A 19,195-nucleotide genomic window follows, 5' to 3' on the forward strand; every position below is an offset into this window, starting at 1 on the left:
CCCCCCCCCCCCCCCCAATCTGTGGCCTTTGAAGGGTGCACCTGAACTGCCCAGAGTGTAAACCGTGGTGAAAATGTGGTCTTTCCAGTTTGGGGAGAAAGTACAGAGCAGAGCTAGGATTTTTTGTGCCTGGGGCAGCTTCCAGGAGCTCCCCCCCCCCCTCTCCCCAGCCCGCAGTAGGGTGTTTTGGGTTTCTGGCTAACACCGGCACTGGCAACTCACCCCCCTCCCCGGGGTGCCTCCTCCATAGCTTCCCCTCCCGGCTGGAGAGCAGCTGATTGGAGACCGCTTGTCAGTGGGGCCGTCCACCGACGACGCTCACACTTGGTGAGTCTCCCCTGCGGCCCCTCCCCTGTAGTCACCGACTAGCACTTGAATCCCTGTGGCCACAGGGAGCTTGCTCCCTCCTGAGACAGATGGTAACTTACAGGAGCTGAGGTCAGCAGCCTCCCCTGCTTGCTTTAGCAAGGGGTCTTCAGGCCGGAGCTGGGTCCTCCCTGGTCGGGGGACATACTAGGGCCTTGGTGACAGCACCGTGTGTGCGCCTGCGTGGGTCTGTCTGGGGAGAGGATCGGTTTATCAGCGAGCGTTGCGGTCCTCAGAAGGTGAGAACCATAGTGTGGGATTTCGACTCCGCAGGCCCGGGCAGGTTGTGCCTTGGCTGGATGAGTGGGGACGAGCCAGGGGACCTGGCCGCAGGGAACCTGGGGAGCCTGGGCACCGTAAAGCTCGCCGGCGGAACGGGATGGCTGGTAATCCTTGCTCTGGGTGGCCGGAGCAGCACGGCGATGATGAATGGGAGCGTGCCCCAGGCCCGCCACCTCACCCTACGTGTGCTGTGGGGTGTCCTTGTTTGTGGTGGCTTTGCCTGCCTGTATCCCTGTGTCCTCCAGATCCCACATACAACCCTGTTTGCAGTGAAGGCCCCCCTGCCTCTGGTCCTCATGGATTCTTCCTCCTCTGAGTGTTCTGGACCCTCCCTAGTCCCGGGCATCATCTCCCTTCCCCCACTGCGCTGTACGGCTGACCGGCACCTAAGTCTCGGATGGCACCCAACCGCTGGCCAGGCTGCTGGCGGTGGGCATCTCTTTACTCCCCGGAACTTCTAGCTGGGGTGGGAGCCTACCCCCTTCCGGACAGTCCCTCTTTTCCTTCCCATCTCTCCCAGGCAGAGGTAACGCACCTTCTGAAAGGTGGGGTGCTGGAGGCTGGGTGGGGCGGATGAACCGTGTAGAGCAGCTGCTGTGTGCTGGCCCTGGCGGGGCCGGGAGCGCTCTTAGCAGGCAGGTTGGGAGCGATTCCTATAAGAAGCTGGGAAAACAGGACAAGTCCCATTTCTTAATTATTAAGAACTTTTTAGTGAAGTAAATATACACAGGAAAGTAATGCATTTTTACAAACCAAATACACCCACGCAACCAGCACACGAAAAGTGGTCCGAAGCGCAGAGGCCCTCGGTGCGCTGTTGAGCTTGGCTGTGCGAGCACCTCTCTGAGTCTCATCCTCCCCTTCCATAAAGTGGGCACGACGGCCTCCACGGCCCAAGCCCGTGCACGGGGGTCCCCAGGATGCTTACAGGGGAGCCCACACGGCTCTGCGCGTGGTGTGTGGGCTGCAGAGAGCTGTCAGCCTGTGATGATGAATGTCCTTTACTGTCTGCGTCTGCTTGGGGCAGGGAGGGCGAGATCCGGGGACAGATGTCCCTTGTGGCCATAGCCTCCTTGAAAGAGGTCAGGGTGCCCAGCTCAGGTGCAGCTCCACCACCCCCGTCTGATCTTTACAAGTGTCCCCCCCTGCCTCATGATGGTGATGGTGGCAATGGCGGAGCCCCGTGCTCGTGTCCCCATGTCCTGCAGAGGTGTGGCCTGGGTAGGAGCCCGGGGTTGCTATGGCGGCCTGACCTCAGCCCCCGAGGCACAGGGCACTGTCGAAGGGGTTTGAGCTAAGGGGTGGCACTGCCGAGTGGGAAGCCGAGGCCGCAGTCCCAGCAAGGGGCCTGAGCTGGGACAGAGGGTCTGGGAATCGTAAGGGAGTCCTGAGGCTCCGCTGCGCCTGGGTTTTGTGGCCCGGCTGGGACTGTGCCCCCACGTCCCCTTCTCTTGCATCAGGCCAGTGTGACTTCTCTGCAGCCCCTCGAGGCGCAGTGTGGCGTGGTCGCCGTGGCATCCCGGCATGAGGCGGCGGGCGTGCGGGAAGAGTCACCTGGGCCCGGGGGCGCGGGATGGCAGCCCCCCGAGGAGCTCAGTGATGGCCTGGACCAGGCCTGCCGAGGGGTGTGGAAGGGAGCGGCATGGGGGCCGGGGTGCGGCTGGGCGGGGCCGGGAGCACTTGGGGCCCGCGGTCCTCACCGTTCGCTTCCACCCCCGCAGCCTCGCCGCTCCTGCTGTTCGCCAACCGCCGGGACGTGCGGCTGGTGGACGCCGGCGGAGTCAAGCTGGAGTCCACCGTCGTGGTCAGCGGCCTGGAGGACGCGGCCGCTGTGGATTTCCAGTTCTCCAAGGGAGCCGTGTACTGGACAGACGTGAGCGAGGAGGCCATCAAGCAGACCTACCTGAACCAGACGGGGGTCGCCGTGCAGAACGTGGTCATCTCTGGCCTGGTGTCACCCGACGGCCTGGCCTGCGACTGGGTCGGCAAGAAGCTGTACTGGACGGACTCAGAGACCAACCGCATCGAGGTGGCCAACCTCAACGGGACGTCCCGGAAGGTCCTCTTCTGGCAGGACCTCGACCAGCCGCGGGCCATCGCCTTGGACCCCGCTCACGGGTAAACCCAGCTGCCCTTCTCCTTGGTGGGGGGGAGGGGGGTCATGGTTTCCCTCTTGAATTTACTTGAGCCCAAGCAGCTTTGTTGGAGAAAACCTGGCCGTCTTCAAAGGTGTTCACCTCTCAGAACCCGTTGTTGAGAACGGTTTCTGCTCGATAGGCCGTAGTTGTGTTTCTGTTTGCAACCTGCCCCGTCGGAGGCACCGGCTACGGCTGCCGTGGCTTGGAGTCAGGAGGTGTCTCTGTTGTGTGTGTGATGGCGTCCGAGGAGGCACGGACACTCCAGCGGGTCGAATCTACCTCTCACACCTTTCTGACCGCATTTGCTGACAATGGTATAAAAGGTCAAGGTCCTTGTCCAGAGGTGAAACTGGCCACGGGGATTGTTTCTCTGGCCTCTCGCGGACGCTCTCTGCCCCCCTCTGCTCCCCGGTCTGGCGGAGGTCACCGTGACCCGGAAAAGCTCAGGACCCAGGCCTGAGTTCCAGGTGGGAGCGTGTGATTGGCAGTGAAGCCAAGAACATCCTTGGATTTGAAGGCTGGGAGGGGGAGATGATGGGGAGGTGGCAGAGTGTCACTGCCCAGCCCGGCCAGGCCCATTCTGGACTTTTCGGAGTGGGAGCTGTTTGCTCAGTCACCCCTCTGCCCTTGGTCCCCTCCTCCCATAGCCTTGAAGTGACACAGCCTTACCTGGGCAGCAGGTGCCTTCCTCCCTGCTGGCGGCAGCCCACCTACGACTGTGTGTCCCGTTCTCTGCTGGTTCGGTTGTTGGAGGTGGATGGCTCCCTGGCATCTCGAACAGAAACACAGTAGGACCCCTGGGTTCTGCTCCTGATGTCGCCCGCTTGCTCTTGTCCCTGCGGTGCCTTCTCTGCCCGGTCAGCCTGCCCCAGGGTGGAAGGAACAAGGGCCAGGAGGTGGAGGCCCGTCCTGCCGAGGCTGGTGTTTGGGTAGCTGGGGGAACAGTTTGGGTGAAGGGGTGCTGTCCACCTTACGTCGGCCGTGTTGGGCATGCTGACTTAGAAAATGCACCCCGTGGGCTCTAGTGTCCACCACATGCATGCACACGAGGTCAGGATGGTCTGTGATTTACAGCCCTGGTGTCTGACTCCCTGACGTCAGGCCAGACAAGCCTGGTGCCTCTGCCACCGGAAGAGCACCCGACCCCAGCATCCTGGGGGGCCAGGCCCGACAGTGACTTCCCTTAGGCCCCTCCTGCCCCGCCTTCCAAGCAGGCTGAGCTGCCCGGGGCCAGGCTGACCTTCCAGGATGTTCCCCATTTCAGACCCCTCCCATTCTGCGTGGTGACTCCAGGACTCCTGGGGTTACCGCCACCTTTCAGGAGGTGGCAGCTGGCACGGGCTGAGTCTCCCTGGCTGAGAGGGCACATTGTCAGTGATGGGAGAGGCTAAGGGGCGCCACCTTGAGGCCCCTGTGACACACTGGAGGGAGAAGACCATAAACAGATAGCATGTCCAAGAGGGATGTGTGCCGCAGAGGAGAATCATGTGGGGCCCGAGGACAAAGAGAGTGAGGCAGGGGGCTTCCTGTTGTAGGTCAGGAGACTAAGAACATCTGTTGGTGACATTTGAGCCGAGACCTGAAGCAGATGAGAGTGAGAGCCATGTGGCCTTCCAGGGGACAGATATTCCAGGCAGTGTAAGTGGCCAGTGCAAAGGCCCTGGGGTAGGAGGAGGCTCGGCCTGTTGGAGGGGCTGTAGTGGAGTGAGGGAGAGAATGGAGGACACAGCGGAGGAAGGGGTAGGTCCTGTTTAGAGTGGAGGAGTGGCTGGATCTGACTCACGTTTAAAGGGGTCCCTCTGGCCGTTGGAGTGAGGGTGAACTTTGGGGTGGGAGCCGAGGGCTCATTAGTGGCTGTCACCGTGAGCTGGCGACAGGAGGTGGAGGCTTGGATCAGGAAGCTAGTGGGCTGTGGGTGAGAAGTGGCCAGATTTGGGGTCTGGTTTGAAGGCAGAATCACACGGGTTTGCTGGCTCTTTGCATGTGGGTTAGAGAGAAAGACAAGAAGCAGGGGTGGCATACTGCGGCTCTGTGCCTCAGTGTCCCCATCTGTTCAGGGTGTGACCATGTCCCGTGGCATGCAGAAAACACCAAGAACAGTTAGCAGCTTCGATAAGTCTTAGTTGTTGTTCACACTAAAAGTGTCCCTCCCTCACCACCCCAAATATAGTCTCCATGTCTGTGCACGGTGTTCTCTTTTTTCTTCCTCATGATCTCTTGCCATCTTGGTTGGGAGGTGCTCGGTGCCTGGTGGGGAGGTGCTTGGCACTTGGTTGGGAGGTGCTTGGTGCTTGGTTGAGAGCAGTCTTCTCCACGTTCACGTCTCCAGGCTGGCCTTGCCTGTACCATCGCTGGGAGTCAGTCAGTCTCTAGCTCTGGCTTTTCTTATTGAATGTTTGAAATCCTTTCTGATCTTGCCTCTGAATTCTCTCCAACACCCCCAGGCCCTGGGGCGAAGTTGACTTTGGTGTTGAGGCCCCGGGAAGGACTTCTGAGCTGGCCTTTCCCCCACGCTTCCCCTGTGGTGAAGGTTTGAGATGCCCGTTCTGTCCCCTCAGGCATCGTGCTGCCCGGGAGGGGAGGACTCCGGGCCAGTACCCAGATGCCGCGGGCAGCACCAGCACTCTTGCTGAATACAAGTTGGGGCTGAGTCCTGGGGGCAGGAGCACTGTCCTGAGACTGGGGGCATGGGTCTTGCCCTCTGTCCTGGCCACAAGCATGAGGTGGCAGGAGCAGCAATGCCCCTTCCCTCTCCTGTTGGAGTCTCTGCCACGTCCCTTTTTTTTTTTTTTAAAGATTTTATTTATTTATTCGACAGAGATAGAGACAGCCAGCGAGAGAGGAAACACAAGCAGGGGGAGTGGGAGAGGAAGAAGCAGGCTCATAGCAGAGGAGCCTGATGTGGGGCTCGATCCCATAATGCCGGGATCACGCCCTGAGCCAAAGGCAGATGCTTAACCGCTGTGCCACCCAGGCGCCCCTCTGCCACATCTTTGTGCCCTCCTGTGACACGGTCTCCCATGCTAGAGGAGGGGACCCCTGGACCTCATCAGGAAGGAAGAGTCTCAGTCCGTCTCAGTGTGCACACGACCAAGGGCCCACAGCCAGGAGGGCGCATGGGCCCGAGGCTGGGCTTGGCACGGTTTCCACAGCACAGGTAGCAAAGTATAAGCGCCCAGACAGGGTAGAGGGAAGACACCACCCTCCCCAGGGCCAAGGGCCGGCGTGGGCGGCAGAGCAGGCTCTGGCGAGGGCCCTCTGGCTCGGAGCACCTGGAGCGGGGGAGACACCAGCCCCGCGCCGGGGGGAGGTCCAGGCCTGCATTGGCCACGGCCGTGAGGGGCTGCAGCGGCTCCTGGGTCTCACGTCAAAGCCAGGCTGAAACCCAACCCCTTCTTTAAAATGCAAAATGGCCCTTCCCTAAAATAACACACAACCGCGACCCATGACCGCAGCCAGCCGCTGCACGAAGACCCAGCAGCCGTGCGTGCCTTCGGAAGTTGATTTTCCCCCGCGGAATTTGGCTGGGCCTGTGGCAGTGTTCAAGATTTTGCAAAAGCACGTCCACGCCAGCGGGTCTCCGGTAACGGAGTGGCTTGCGAGTTCCCCATTTAAGGAAACCAGCGGGCCTCTGTTATGAAACCCGGGGGAAGGAATTTGAATTATGCTCCTCGCGGAGGTCCCGCGCCTTCCCATTTTCCGGCCTTTCTCGTTGGCCGCAGTGGAGCATTCAGGGAGGTCATGGGTGGATTGCTTGGAGATTTAGTCTCCTGATATCTTCTCGGCGGGTGGTGGGAAGGCTGGGCCCTTTCCAGGCTTCTGGGGGCAGGAAAAGCACTGGGAAGAAAGGCGTCTGCAGCAGGCCAGCGGGAGCCTTCGCGGAGCTGGCCCACAGCACCTGCGAGACTGGGGTGCCAGAAAATGTGCACCAGCGCCCCAGGCCTGCTGGCACAGGGGTGAGTCCCACGATGGCCGGGCTCTGGCCTTACTCAGGGAACCACGCCGTGCTCCCAGAGCCGTTGGTGTGTGCCTGGGGCAGGTCAGCGTCTGGAGCCTCAGTTTTCCCATCCGTCCAGTGGGAAGAGTAATCCCTGCTTCCCCTGTGTCGCTAACAACTCACTAGATGCAGAGGAGAGAGCGCAAGAGAGACCCCTGGGAGAGGTGTTCCGTGCGAGGGGCGCTTGGTGACAGTGACCTGCTGTCACGTGGGGAGGAGGCTGCCTGCTGAAGCCCCTACAGCCTCACGCTCAGTGACCTTGTCACAGCTCCTCCAGCAGGTAGTTTTGGCACCAGCTCAGAAATGACACCCCTCTGGGAAGGCTGTGCGGCCTCACACATGGGGGGGTCCCTCCAGCACCCACACCTCCCGTGGCCGCAGGGGGCCCACTGGACGAGGACCCCCCAAAGGCAAGGTGGCGCTTGTGCGTCCCCTGCCCCTGGTGAGGGCGCCGGCCCCTGGCGCACAGCAGCAGCTCAGGGGCTGCTGAGAGGGGAGGAGAGCTTACCTGGGAAGAAGTCGAGCCCAGTGCGGCGGGGGACCTGCCAGGTAGAGAGAAGCAGCTCGAAGCAAGGAGAGAGTCTGTGGCCGGCGAAGTGGGATGCCTGGATTTGCACCCCGCAGGCCCTCCCGTGGGTGGCGCAGGTGGGCCCCGTAGTGCCCTGCCTTCCCGGGTCAGGGTTCCAGGCCGACTCCCACTGGCCCGGCGTGGATGAGCTGCCTGTCTTGAAAGCAGTCGCTGAGGCCGAGGGTTATGGGATTGCTGGTTAGCCAGGACCCACCCAAGCCCACCCTGGGAGGAGGGCAGTGGGGGAGACGGCACCACCGGGAGATCTTGAGAGACCACACGTGGGAGCGGGGCTTCTCGAAGGGAAATCGGACACTGGTCCTCGTCGGCAGAGGGACGCTGGGCAGACCCAATCAAGTAGGTCTGCCACCCTAGTGTCCCGTGGCTCGTCCACGTCTGACTGCAACCTGAGGGTCACGTGTCCTCCAGGCTTGGTGTGGTCCCTCTCAGCTGCCGCTAAGACCCATGCCCAGCTTCGAGGAACATACTGGGTGGTCGCCGCACCTGGAGAACTAGCTGCGTTCTCGGTGCTGGTGGGATTTGAACCAGTTACCCCAGACGCCTAGTGTCACTGCGTATCATGCCCGCTCACTTGGGGGCCGTCACGTAAGAAAGCCTTTAAGGCGGTGGGGTGGCTTCTCACGGATGTGAGACACCTGCCCTTTACTGGAAGCTGGAGGATGAGGATAAACAGAACCAAAGCACCCACAGACCCACCCAGGCAAGACTGCCGTCACTATCTCGGGGCACACCCCACTCATGTGGGGTTTTTTAATAGACTTTTTTAAAATTATTTTTTATTTTATTTTATTTTTAGACTTCATTTTTTAAAGCAGTGTTAGCTTCACAGCAAAATTGGGGGGAAGGTATAGAGATTGCCCGCAGGCCCGTGAGCAGTCTGTGGTCTTGACAAAGGTGTGACATCATTGTCAATTTAAGAAAGAGTTTCACTGTCCCAGAAATCCTCTGTGCTCCACCTGTTTGTCCCTCCCTCCGCAACCCCTGGCAGCCCCTCATCTTTTTATTGTCTCTGTAGTTCTGCCTTTTCCAGAATGTCCTGTGCTTGGAATCACACAGTATGTAACCCTTTCAGATTGGCTCTTTCTCTTAGTAATATACATTTAAGATTCCTCCATGACTTTCCATGGCTTGATGGCTCATTTTTTTATCTGCTGAATAACATTCCATCCTAACGTATTTTTAATTGGCTTTAGCAGTTGATTTACGGCATTTTCATAGTAGCAAAAAATCATAAACAACTCACACGTCCGACGTGGCGTCATGTAAATAATTTACGATACTCTATCGCCATTAAGAGAACGAGGAGGATTTCTATTAGTGGAAAGAGAGGCTACCCGGAGTATATTGGTAACTGAGGACAAGTTGGAGCAGCATGTTTTGATTACCCAACTTCGTTTGAAAGTTAATACTGCTTAGGAAACAAATGGGAAGCGAGAAGAGCCGGGCCCCTGACCCCTGGTTATCTCTTGTGGGCGAGGTTTGAGGACGAATTCACTGTCTCTGTCTTAGCGTTTGCACGCGTGTAGACGGAGAACAGACAGAAAGCAGACCCGGGCTAGCTGTCTCTGCTCGTGCTCTGGCTCCTTGTTAGGTACATGTACTGGACAGACTGGGGCGAGACACCTCGAATCGAGCGGGCGGGGATGGACGGCAGCACCCGGAAGATCATAGTGGACTCCGACATTTACTGGCCCAACGGGCTGACCATCGACTTGGAGGAGCAGAAGCTCTACTGGGCCGACGCCAAGCTCAGCTTTATCCACCGTGCCAACCTGGACGGTTCGTTCCGGTAAGTGCCCGCCCACTGTGGGCCCCCACCTTTCCCTCTGCTCCCCAGCCACCGCCAACCACGGCCTTGGCCGGTCCGGGCTGGGCATCAGCAGGAGAAGCTTCTTAACTCAGACCCGGGGTCTCGTATCTGAAATCCTGGCGGCCTGAGGAGTTCTGGACTTTCAGAACCCGAAACAGTAGTGGAGTGCACACGGCACGTCTAACTCCACACCCGAGCAAGGTCTGGGGGGCGTCTGCCATCCACTGTGTGAATATGTTTGCACCAAAACACCGAATGTTCGTTCTAAGTGGGGTCGGAAGACCGTAAATAGCCCCACATCCACGCACAGTTTTGCCACCAAATCAGTAACAAAACTCTCACCATTTTCAGAGTTTTTTTGGATTTCAGAATTGCAGATAAAGGATTGTAGACCGAACGCCCAGGAGTCCGACGGGGTTGTGAACAGTTCACTGTACCCCCTTCCTCCCCTCACCAAGTTCACATCCCGAGGGTAGGAGCGGGGTTGGTCTTGGGGTTCACCACTTTCCCCAGTCTTGCCAGAGGGCCTTACACCTAGCAGTTCCTCAGTAAAATGAGTTAAATGAGTGAGCTACAAAGAATTTTTTACTTGTTAGGTAATTGCGTTGAGAGCTTTCTGGAGAGCTTAGCCTTACAGCCCCCTACCTCATTACGCGGTAGATACGGGAACAGCCTTTCCATGCACAGGCGCTTACTTATTTTTATTTATTGACCAAAGACTGCCTGCTAGCTCTGTGCCGGGTCTTGGGGGTTCTCTTGGGACGACAGAACCCTGTTGCTGCACGGTGGAGCTCCTGAACTAGGCGGGGAGTAGGTGGGTGCTGGTGCCGTGGGCTGTCACGTGGCATGGGGAGGACTCGGCCAGCTCTCTGCACACACAGGCACATGGCAACTCCAGCAGATTTGAGGATGTTAGCGAGTTTGCCGCATTTATCCAGGCCTGCGTATTAGTTATCTGTTGCAAATAGGGTTTTTTTTGCGGGGGAGGGATATCAGGAATTAGCAGTGGCTTAGCTGGCTTAGCTGAGAGCGTGCCCTGTGGTTATAGTCAAGCTCCTGGCTGGGGCTCCCGTCATCCGAAGGCTTGACCGAGGCTGGGGGATCACTCTGATGGCTGTTGGCAGGAGGCCTCAGTTCCTCCTTGACCTCTGCTGACCATGCCACAGACTAGGCTGGGGCCTGCATGGAGACTCGGGGAGTGTGGCAGCCTGGGGAGCTGTGGTCCTTGGGGAGCCGAGTGATCCTGGCCATTGTGAAGGGGGTGTTAGAGGCTAGAAAGGCTGCAGGCTGGGGGTGCCTGGTGGAGGGATTGTGACAGGACAGCAAGGATGGTGGTGGCATTTAAGACATGATAAGGGTGGTGGTAGTGATAACGGTGCTGGCGATGATGGTGATGATGATGATGGCAGTGATGGTGGCAGTGATTGAGGAGGGTGTCACCTCAGTACGTTTATTTAAAAAGTGACATCAAGGGGACACGTGGGTGGCTCAGTCGGTTGAGCGTCTGCCTTCGGCTCAGGTCATGTTCTCAGGACCCTGGGATCAACCCCCATATTGGGCTCCCTGCTCAGCAGGGTGTCTGCTTCTCCCTCTGCCTGCCGCTCCCCCTGCTTGTGCTCTCTCTCTCGGACAAATAAATACATAAAAATCTTAAAAAGTGATATCAAGGAAACAAAAAGGAGGCAACATTGGGTCAGATCAGGGAAGAGCAGGGGATGTGGCCTTCAGCTGTTCAGTGACACCTTGTAAGTGTTTCTGTCTCCAAGGTGCGGTGCCAGGGGCTGGGGATGTGCTGAGGACCAGCTCCCTGCAGCCCTCCCCCCACCAGCGAGGCTGGAGGCAGGGCAGGGTCATTAAACCAGATAATCATACACGCTACCAGGTGTAAAATTCTGAATCGTTATCAGTGTCCATAATCTCATAAAAACAAGTTCTCGTTTGCTGGGCATTATAGAAAATACATGGAAGAGAGCTGCTTTTTCTTGCATCGATATCAAATTCAATTTACTCTGATCCTAGAAAGTACTGGCCTTACAGGAGTGAGCAAGTGCGTTTGGTCCGATTTGTATTAAGTTGTTGCAACATCAGGGCAGAGCAGGCGTGCTGGTCACCAGCTCGTTGTCCTCGGCTGTGGCTGCCCCCACCCCCGCCATTTTTCTGCCTCCTTTTTTCCCTGTGGGGCCCTTTGCCATTAGCCACTTTTCTAGAAACAGGTTGGGAGGGGAGGCCCGTGTCTCTGGGAGGGATGGTGGGAGGCTGGCTGAGTCTGGGAGGTGCCCCGCACGCACTGGGACGGTTCCTGGGATGCCTGGGATGCCATCACACTGTTGTCCCGTGTGATGTGAATGGGTCCACAGTGGCCGTGGAGGGTTTTCAAAGCTGCGAACGTGCAGAACTGTGGGGAACCTGCTGATGGCTCCTCCCTCTGCCTCCCACCCCTGCAGGCAGAAGGTGGTGGAGGGCAGCCTGACGCACCCCTTTGCCCTGACGCTCTCTGGGGACACTCTGTACTGGACGGACTGGCAGACCCGCTCCATCCACGCCTGTAACAAGAGGACCGGAGAGAAGAGGAAGGAGATCCTTAGCGCCCTTTATTCGCCCATGGATATTCAAGTGCTCAGCTCAGAGCGGCAGCCTTACTGTAAGTGGGGGGCCGGGCGGGGGGTGGATGGCCTCTTCCCTCGGCGGAAGCCCCTGGCCTAGGGGTGCCGGCCTCAGAGCAATGGAGGAGAGAAGGTGCTGGTAGAGGGGAGGGAGGTGTATGCAGAGTGCAGGGCCAGACTGGGGGGCCACTGAGAGAGCCGTCTGCAGAGCCTGGATGGGGGCTGCTTCCGGTGGGGCCTCCCACCCAGCTGTCCTCTCTCTGGAGGTGGCAGGGGGACTCCCAAGGAAGCTTGCTTTGTTTTCAGGGCCAACAGAAATTACATAGTTATTGATGAATAATCTGCTGTAAGTTGAGGCTCTCGGCCTGGGGTCCCCATAGGGTGGTGGCTGGGGTCCTTGTTGGTGAAAAGCTTGCAACACACGGGCTCAGGGCTCCTGTGACAAGGGGCTAGCAGGGTCCTGGGGGACCAGGGTGCTGTAGAAGGTTCCAGCTTTGAACTTAACAGTGGGGGCAACCGTTGTCAGCGCCAAAGGGAAGGTGGGGCTCTCTGGAGTTGTTTTCTGGTGAGAACATCATGGTCCTTAAACGCATCCACACTTGGGGCAGCCCACACATGGAAGACAGCGTCAGGGAGAGGAGAGACACCACCCCATAAGTCTGCTCCAGCTGACGGGGGTTCATACTCTGCCTTTCGGGGTACTGCACCCCAGCCTGCCCCAGGCAGAGGGAAATGCCAGCAGTGTTCAGTTCAGTTGTGTGTTGGTTGTGGACGGGCTTGGGAGAACGAGAAGGGTTGCTGTCAGCACCAAGAGTGTCCAGGCATGGCCACCAAGCATTTGTGCAGATCCCGTGGGGTCCAGGCACGTCACAGAGATTAGACAGGCCTCTGCTCCAAGAGCCCCAGTCGATACTGCACGGGCAGTCCTGAGATCCTGGCGGGAAGACTGAGGGTGGCCCTCCCAGAGGACGTGTCGTCTAAAGGGCCCTGAAGAAGATGAGGGTTTCTAGCTATAGGAGGTTGGGGGGGGGCAGGGAGGATGCCCCCCCCAGGAGTGGTGTGTGGGGGTGGGAGCGGGGTCGAGGGTCCTGTTCTAGAGCCTTCCCTCACTCCGTCCTGTCTTCCCCAGTCCACACAAGGTGTGCAGAGGACAATGGCGGCTGCTCGCACCTGTGCCTGCTGTCCCCGAGGGAGCCTTTCTACACGTGCGCCTGCCCCACTGGTGTGCAGCTTCAGGACAACGGCAAGACGTGCAAGGCAGGTGAGACGGGGGCGCCGGCTGGGGGCCGGCCTGGCAGGGGGTGGGGGGCAGCCACGCGGTCAGCGCCTTGTCCGCTCCCCAGCGAAGGTGTCTCGCGTCCTAGGCTCTGCGTCCAAGGGCACTTGGGCAGCCCAGCAGCTGGGACTGGGGTCCGTTGGGACGCCAGCCTTCTGTGATTGTAGCCAAAACGCTCGCCGTCGTGAATTGCCAGGCGACAACCGTGGGGACTGGAAGAGTGACGTTAGTGGGGGAGGACCCCATGAATCGGGAGGCGCCCTGCGATCCGGTGCCTGACAGTGTGGCTTCGTCTCCTGCTTTTCTGCTTTTTCCGCGTTGATATGGAATTTATGATCCGTTTTGCTCCTTGCATCCCATTTCCATGGGGTCTTCATGCCCAAATAACCTGCCCCATGGAAATTCAGGTTGCAAGCACGTGCTCGACGGGAGAAAACTTCGGGCGCACGGAGATCAGTTGCTGCCCCTCCCCGCACACAGGTGTTTCCCTTTGCTTCGGGTGTTCGTCCACTTCTTCGTTCTCCTCCCGAATTCTCAGCAGTTGCTGCTTCAAGGACTCCTAGTGCGATTGCGTTTTACCGAAGTGTCACCCTGTCGTCCGGGGCACTGTCTGAGGCTCTCCGTTGCTGGTGTCAGGCTCAGAGTGCGCTTTTCCGGAAACGATGCGTGTGCAGCATACGGCCGTCTCCGGGGACGTCCAGGGCCCAGCGCAGCTGGCTGGCACCGGAGTGGGCGCTGGAGTGGCCGGCGGGGGGCTAGTGACAGACATCAGGGGGCAGCCACCTCTGGGCCAGTCACACTTGGAGGAAGGAAAGGGAGACCAGGGGCTTCCCGGGGGACCTGGGGGCAGAGGGGAGGGAGCGTCACCAGAACTTGAGCGCGGGTTTATTTATTTATTTATTTTTAAAGATTTTATGTATTTATTTGAGAGAAAGAGAGTGTGCGAGAGAGCACAGGCGGTGGAGAGGGAGAAGCAGGCTGTCCATCGAGCAAGGAGCCCGATGCGGGACTCAATCCCAGGACCCTGGGATCACGACCTGAGCCGAAGGCAGCCTCCCAACCGACTAAGCCACCCAGGTGCCCCATGAGCACAGGTTTAAAACACAATGTTCAGGGGCACCTGGTGTGCTCGTCGGTGGAGCGTTCAGCTCCTGGTTTCGGCTCAGGTCATGATCTCGGGGTTATGGGATTGAGCCCCGCGTCGGGCTCCATGCTCACCATGGAGTCCGCTTGAGATTCTCTCTCTCCCTCGTCCCCCCACCACTTGTGTGCTTTCTCTCTCAAATAAATAAATCTTAAAAAAAAAATCAAAAAGTTTATCCTGCCAAATCTGAAAAATATGGAGTATACTAAGTTCCACGTACTCACAAGCAGTGACTGTTAAGTGCTGGGCGCGGAGAAAAAAAGCCGTCAGTGACACTGGCCTGTTCCTCCTGACCTTCTTGGAGCAAATGTGCTAGTTGGGTTGACAGGAGGCAGGCAGGCCCACAAATGAATAAAGCCAATTCAGATTTGGGTCAGAGTAAGGAAGGACACAAAGGAGAGACTCAGATGGGCGGGGGCAGGACTGGGATGAAAGGCTGGAGAAGGTCCTTCCCAGGAGACACCATTCAGGCTGGGACTGGAGGATTAACAGGGAGGAAGGGCAAGGAACAGTGAGAAGGAACAGCCTGTGCAGCAGCCCTGAGGCGAGAGCTAGGTGGTGTCAGGACTGACTTCACAGGGGTTTGATCTGTGCAATCACTCAGGGAATCGAGTTCAGAGGAGCCCTGTGCTTGGTTTAAGGCTCTTTTGTTGCTGACTTGAAATGCTTAATTATTTTTGGACAGGGGGCCATGCATTTTCATTTTGCAGTGGCCCTGTACGTGACATAGCCGGTCCTGCTTCGTATACAGGAGAAGCTGAAGGGCGGTCTGGAGGTCATCTTCGAATTTTGGTGTGTCTTTTTCCGCTGGTTTTCCAAGTGTGGTTTTTCCATCTTACTTGATATTATTGCAGGAGTATTTGCAATTACGGGAGGTGTATATGCTTCTAAAACGTGAGTTTCAGTGCCTGAAAAGTATTTATCCAATGAACCATCCTTCCCCTGTTGGGCATTTGTGTTTTATTTGTGTTTTTGCTATGTCCAAGCCGTGCTGCCTTGAGACAGCCAGCTTGGGGCCTGGCCACGGGGCTCGAGGGGGCTGAATCTGTTGTCTGTTGCTGCCGTGGATTGGTGATCCTGCCCGAGCCGCGGCGCTGGATGGGGAGGTGAGGTCGGCTCTGGGAGGAGGACAGGCGTGGCTGAATGCAGGCATGGTTGCCATCTCTGCGCACTTGTGGGGTCTGGAGCCAGGCTGCACGTGGACATCTGGGGGAGGAGGGAGCGGTGGACACGACCCCCCAAAAGGTGGATCGTGCAATAGAGCCTGCCCTGTCGGGGAACTTGTGCAGGCCGCTTTTGTGAAGGGGCCCTGGGAGGCAGGAGAGCCATGCATCAGGGATGCAGGACTGGAGTGTGGGGCCTGCTAGAATCCCAGAGTCAGGGCCCAGTGCGGCTGCACAGCTGGGGACATACCCAGGCTACCATACCCACAGCGGACATACCTAGGCTACCCTGGGTTACAAATGGCTGCCGGTCATCTTTTCCAGGCAGAGGAGTCTGGGCCCCACTGCCTGTGGTTGAGCCTCTTGAGGGCATTCTGTTCTTTCTGCAAACATCCACCGGGGGGGGGGGCCGGGGGCAGAGCAGAGGAGGCACCCTGGGGTAAGAGGGCTTCCTGGAGGAGGCTGCACCGGGGTGGGGGCTTGGAAGCTGTGGTGAAGAGCTGACAGCAACCCCTGTGGAGCGGACCTCGTGGATTAGCAGCAAGGCCTGTCCTGTGGGAAGCTGTCTGGCAGGGGGCTGATCTGCAGCTCCTGGCCTCCTCCAGGAAGGATGGCCGGCTTGCAGATTCCCCTGGGACCCAGCGGCGCGAGGCCACCTTCCCTGCTCTTGTGAGAGCTGCTTCCATCTCCCAACTGTAAAGGGCCCTTTCACAAATAACTCAGTTGGAGAATGCCAGGCGTGAGGAAGAAAATCATTTTTGCTGTTTTTGGGCGCCACCGGCTCGGGTGGGCGTGCGGGTGGGTGGAGGAATCTGTCTGCACAGAGCAGCTCAGGGGATTCTTGGGCTGAGGCTGCGTCCTTCTGCTTTGGCTGCAGATGCCCTGTAGGGTATGTCACCGGAGAGGGAAGCTCCCAGAGGACCCAGAAAGCACGGGCTGGGGCTCCTGTTCTGCGCGAGAGCGTGACCGACCGTTGGGTTCCGTGTTTCACTAAGAGGGGTTCCCGCCCCAGGTGCTTCCCACTAATTGCCTGGCTGGTTCTGGGGGCTGCGTGGGGCTTCTGTAGCTTCCTGCCCTGGAACCACTCGAAGCTGGGCTGGGAAGGGACAGAGTTTCCTAGAAGTTTTGGTTTGAGTTGAGAAGAAATCCAGGTACTTCTCACAGCATTGCAAGGGTTTTCCAGCAAGGTGGCTCTCTGGAAACTCGGGGTGGAAATGTGGGGGATATCTGTCCGTATTTCTTAATCCACAGGGATCGGGGCATGTGTGGGGAGTGGATTCTGTGTTTGAAGGGCTTTCCTCCTGTTTGGGCGACAGACACAGCGAGTCAGAGACGGGGCCGTGAACGGGGCCCGAGGGCTTGGGACTTCACAGCACATGACAGCTCCGCCGGCCGCTGGGTTTTAGGGTGCAGATCTCCTGCTCTCCGGGTTTTATTCCTTGCCTCGGAATAGCACGTTAAAGGAAAAATGTTTGATGAAGACACTGGGGTGTTTTCCTTCCCTCGCCTGGCTGCCCGCGTCGGCCGGCGCGTGTGGTTTTGGCTGCTGGTGGGTGTAAATGACATGCGAGTGTGGACTTTGACTGCGGACGTTGTGCAGGTGATTGTGAACGCGGCCTGGAGATGGTCGCCGGCAGCATGAGGGTAAAACGGAGAAGGCAGACAGAGTCCTGCTGAATGCCCCGCCGACAGCGGAGCTCGGAGGTCCCGGCGCAGGAACCTGCTGCAGGGCCCCTTGCCGGCCGGAACTGAGCCGCCCGCGTGGACGCTGCCGGCGCTCAGGAGAGGCTTCCTGGCGGCCGGAGGGAGGATGGGATACAGGGGCTGCCTCGGGAGGATCTCCTCTGGGCCATGGAATCGGTGCGGTCCCGCGCCCCCGGGGGTGAATGCTGAGGCCGAACGCTGAGGGTCAGGAGGTCCTGGTCTAGAGGAAAGGCCTTTGGGAAAGAGAAACGGAGGGTACCAACCTCCACTGTTCTGAGAGGGGAGGCGTCAGAGGCGACATTCGGGGTATCGAACATGGCTTTGGTTGATAGTTGAGAGTCTGCCAGAGACTTTTGGGGTGGTGAGGAAATTCAGACCCAGAATTTAGAGCAATTTCCAATCACGTGATGGCTTTGTGTGTCCAGTTATCGTTTTATGATACCAGCACTCACATCCCGGCTGTGTGATCTTGGGAAAATAACTCAGCCTCTCTGTGCTTTCAGTCACTTCACCTATAAAAAGAGATGATAATAGTACCTGATTCTTGGGAGGAAGCCCTGGCTGCCCAATAGATAGGAGCTGTGCTTAAATTTGAACTTGAACTTGAACTTGGAGCCAGGCAGGGAGTGATGTCAGAAGAGCAGTTCTTCGCTGATCATTTAAAATCAGAAGTAGATGATGAGGCTGGGTGGCAGCAAGAGGAGGTTCGAGGGGGTGTGGGGCGGGAACGGGCAGGAGAGTGAGGTGTGCGTCCTGAGTGCACTGGGCACGCGGCTCCCTTTCCAGGGATGGAGGCATATGGCTGGGCAGGACTGGGGTCCGAGGCAGGGGTCTGGATGTGTCAGAATTACTCAGACCCCGCCATCACATCCAGGTTGCCCAGCCCCAGCAAATCCGAGTCTCCAGGACAAGGGACGGACGTGGGAGGCAGAGGGCTGAGTCTGCACTTGACACACACCCAAGGCAGGCTGCTTTGTTGCAGTTGGGGAACCCTCCACAAGGCCGGAAACATCTTAGGACCCGAAGCCACGGCCTCAGGCATGACTTGCGGATTCCTGGGGCTTTCACTCTGGGCGTCTGACCATTTATGCTGTGGAGTTGAATCGGAAGAAATTTTCATGATTTGCATGAGTCCTATTTTTCCCTGCTTTTGAGCAAATGAAAGCCAGCCCTGTGCAGGGAGTTGGTGCCTTCCCCCAAGGAAGGGGCTGGGGTGGCATGACACTCAGACCCCAAGGGCCTGCAAACTGCCCCAGAAGCAGAGGATGGCATGGGGCGGGGTGTGGCCGGGTCACGTCCCAGCTGCAGCCCTCTCACCTGTGAAATGGGGAGAGCAGGATGACTCCCCTCCGTGCAGCTGGGGGGTCAGATGAGAGGCTGCTTTCCACGGTGCCTGTGTGGGGGCCACAGGGACAGGACGGGAGACCGGACTCCCTTGCCTTGGATCAACAGTGTCTTGTGTCCCCGTGGCCCTGTGGGCAGGGTGACACCCGCTTGCTGTGGGGTGCAATGTCTCAAGGTCCCCCAGCCCCTCTTGACATGGCCCCGGTGGGGGTCCTGTGGGTTCTGAGACTAGGAAGGAGCAAGGAGCCCCCTCCTGGACCCCAGCTCTTTTGGGGGGGAGGCTTGGTGAGACCCTGGGGTCCTGAGTGACTCTTGTCCTGTGAGCCAGCGGGGAGGATGGCTGGGCCAGGCTGCGATCCCACGCACCGTGCGTCCTCCAGCGCCAGCCTCCCCCACCCCCCAGCAGCCTGGCCGATGGAGGCGCCCAGCTGGCTTTGCTTTTCCCCATGTTTTTCCAATTATGTGGGACGGGCTAAAAACAGCAGTAGCGGGGCCTTATTTGGGAGTTCCCACCACTGTCCGAAGAAGCCTGCTGCTCCCCTTGCTCCAGCGGCGGCTCCTTGGAACCTGCCCTATTGTGACTTCTGTCCCCGCCTCACCACGGGGGGCTTCTGGGCAGTGTGCGTCCCTGCTTGGGGGCCCGAATGACCTGGGCAGGGGACTCCCTGGGGCTGTGTCCAGGGCATGTGGCTTCACAGCCCCGGGAGGGGGCCAGGCTGCCACTCCGTTTTGTGCCCTCCACCGTGGCCTTCCGCGAGGAGGCTGTGGCTGCATGTTGG

The 19,195-nt window shown here is 58.5% G+C and overlaps 1 protein-coding gene across 1 annotated transcript in view; it reads left to right on the top strand.

The window, feature by feature from the left end:
* LRP5 (LDL receptor related protein 5) overlaps positions 1-19,195 on the top strand; it is a 131,382-nt gene that overhangs the window by 57,050 nt on the left and 55,137 nt on the right. The window contains 6 exon segments of the mRNA XM_040638785.1: positions 1,676-1,730; positions 2,109-2,244; positions 2,370-2,766; positions 8,964-9,161; positions 11,627-11,823; positions 12,915-13,046. Coding sequence (XP_040494719.1) covers positions 1,676-1,730; positions 2,109-2,244; positions 2,370-2,766; positions 8,964-9,161; positions 11,627-11,823; positions 12,915-13,046 — 1,115 coding nt within the window.

The sequence above is a fragment of the Ursus maritimus genome, unplaced genomic scaffold (genome assembly GCF_017311325.1).
Source record: "Ursus maritimus isolate PB19 unplaced genomic scaffold, ASM1731132v1 scaffold_23, whole genome shotgun sequence".
Lineage (NCBI taxonomy): Eukaryota > Metazoa > Chordata > Mammalia > Carnivora > Ursidae > Ursus > Ursus maritimus.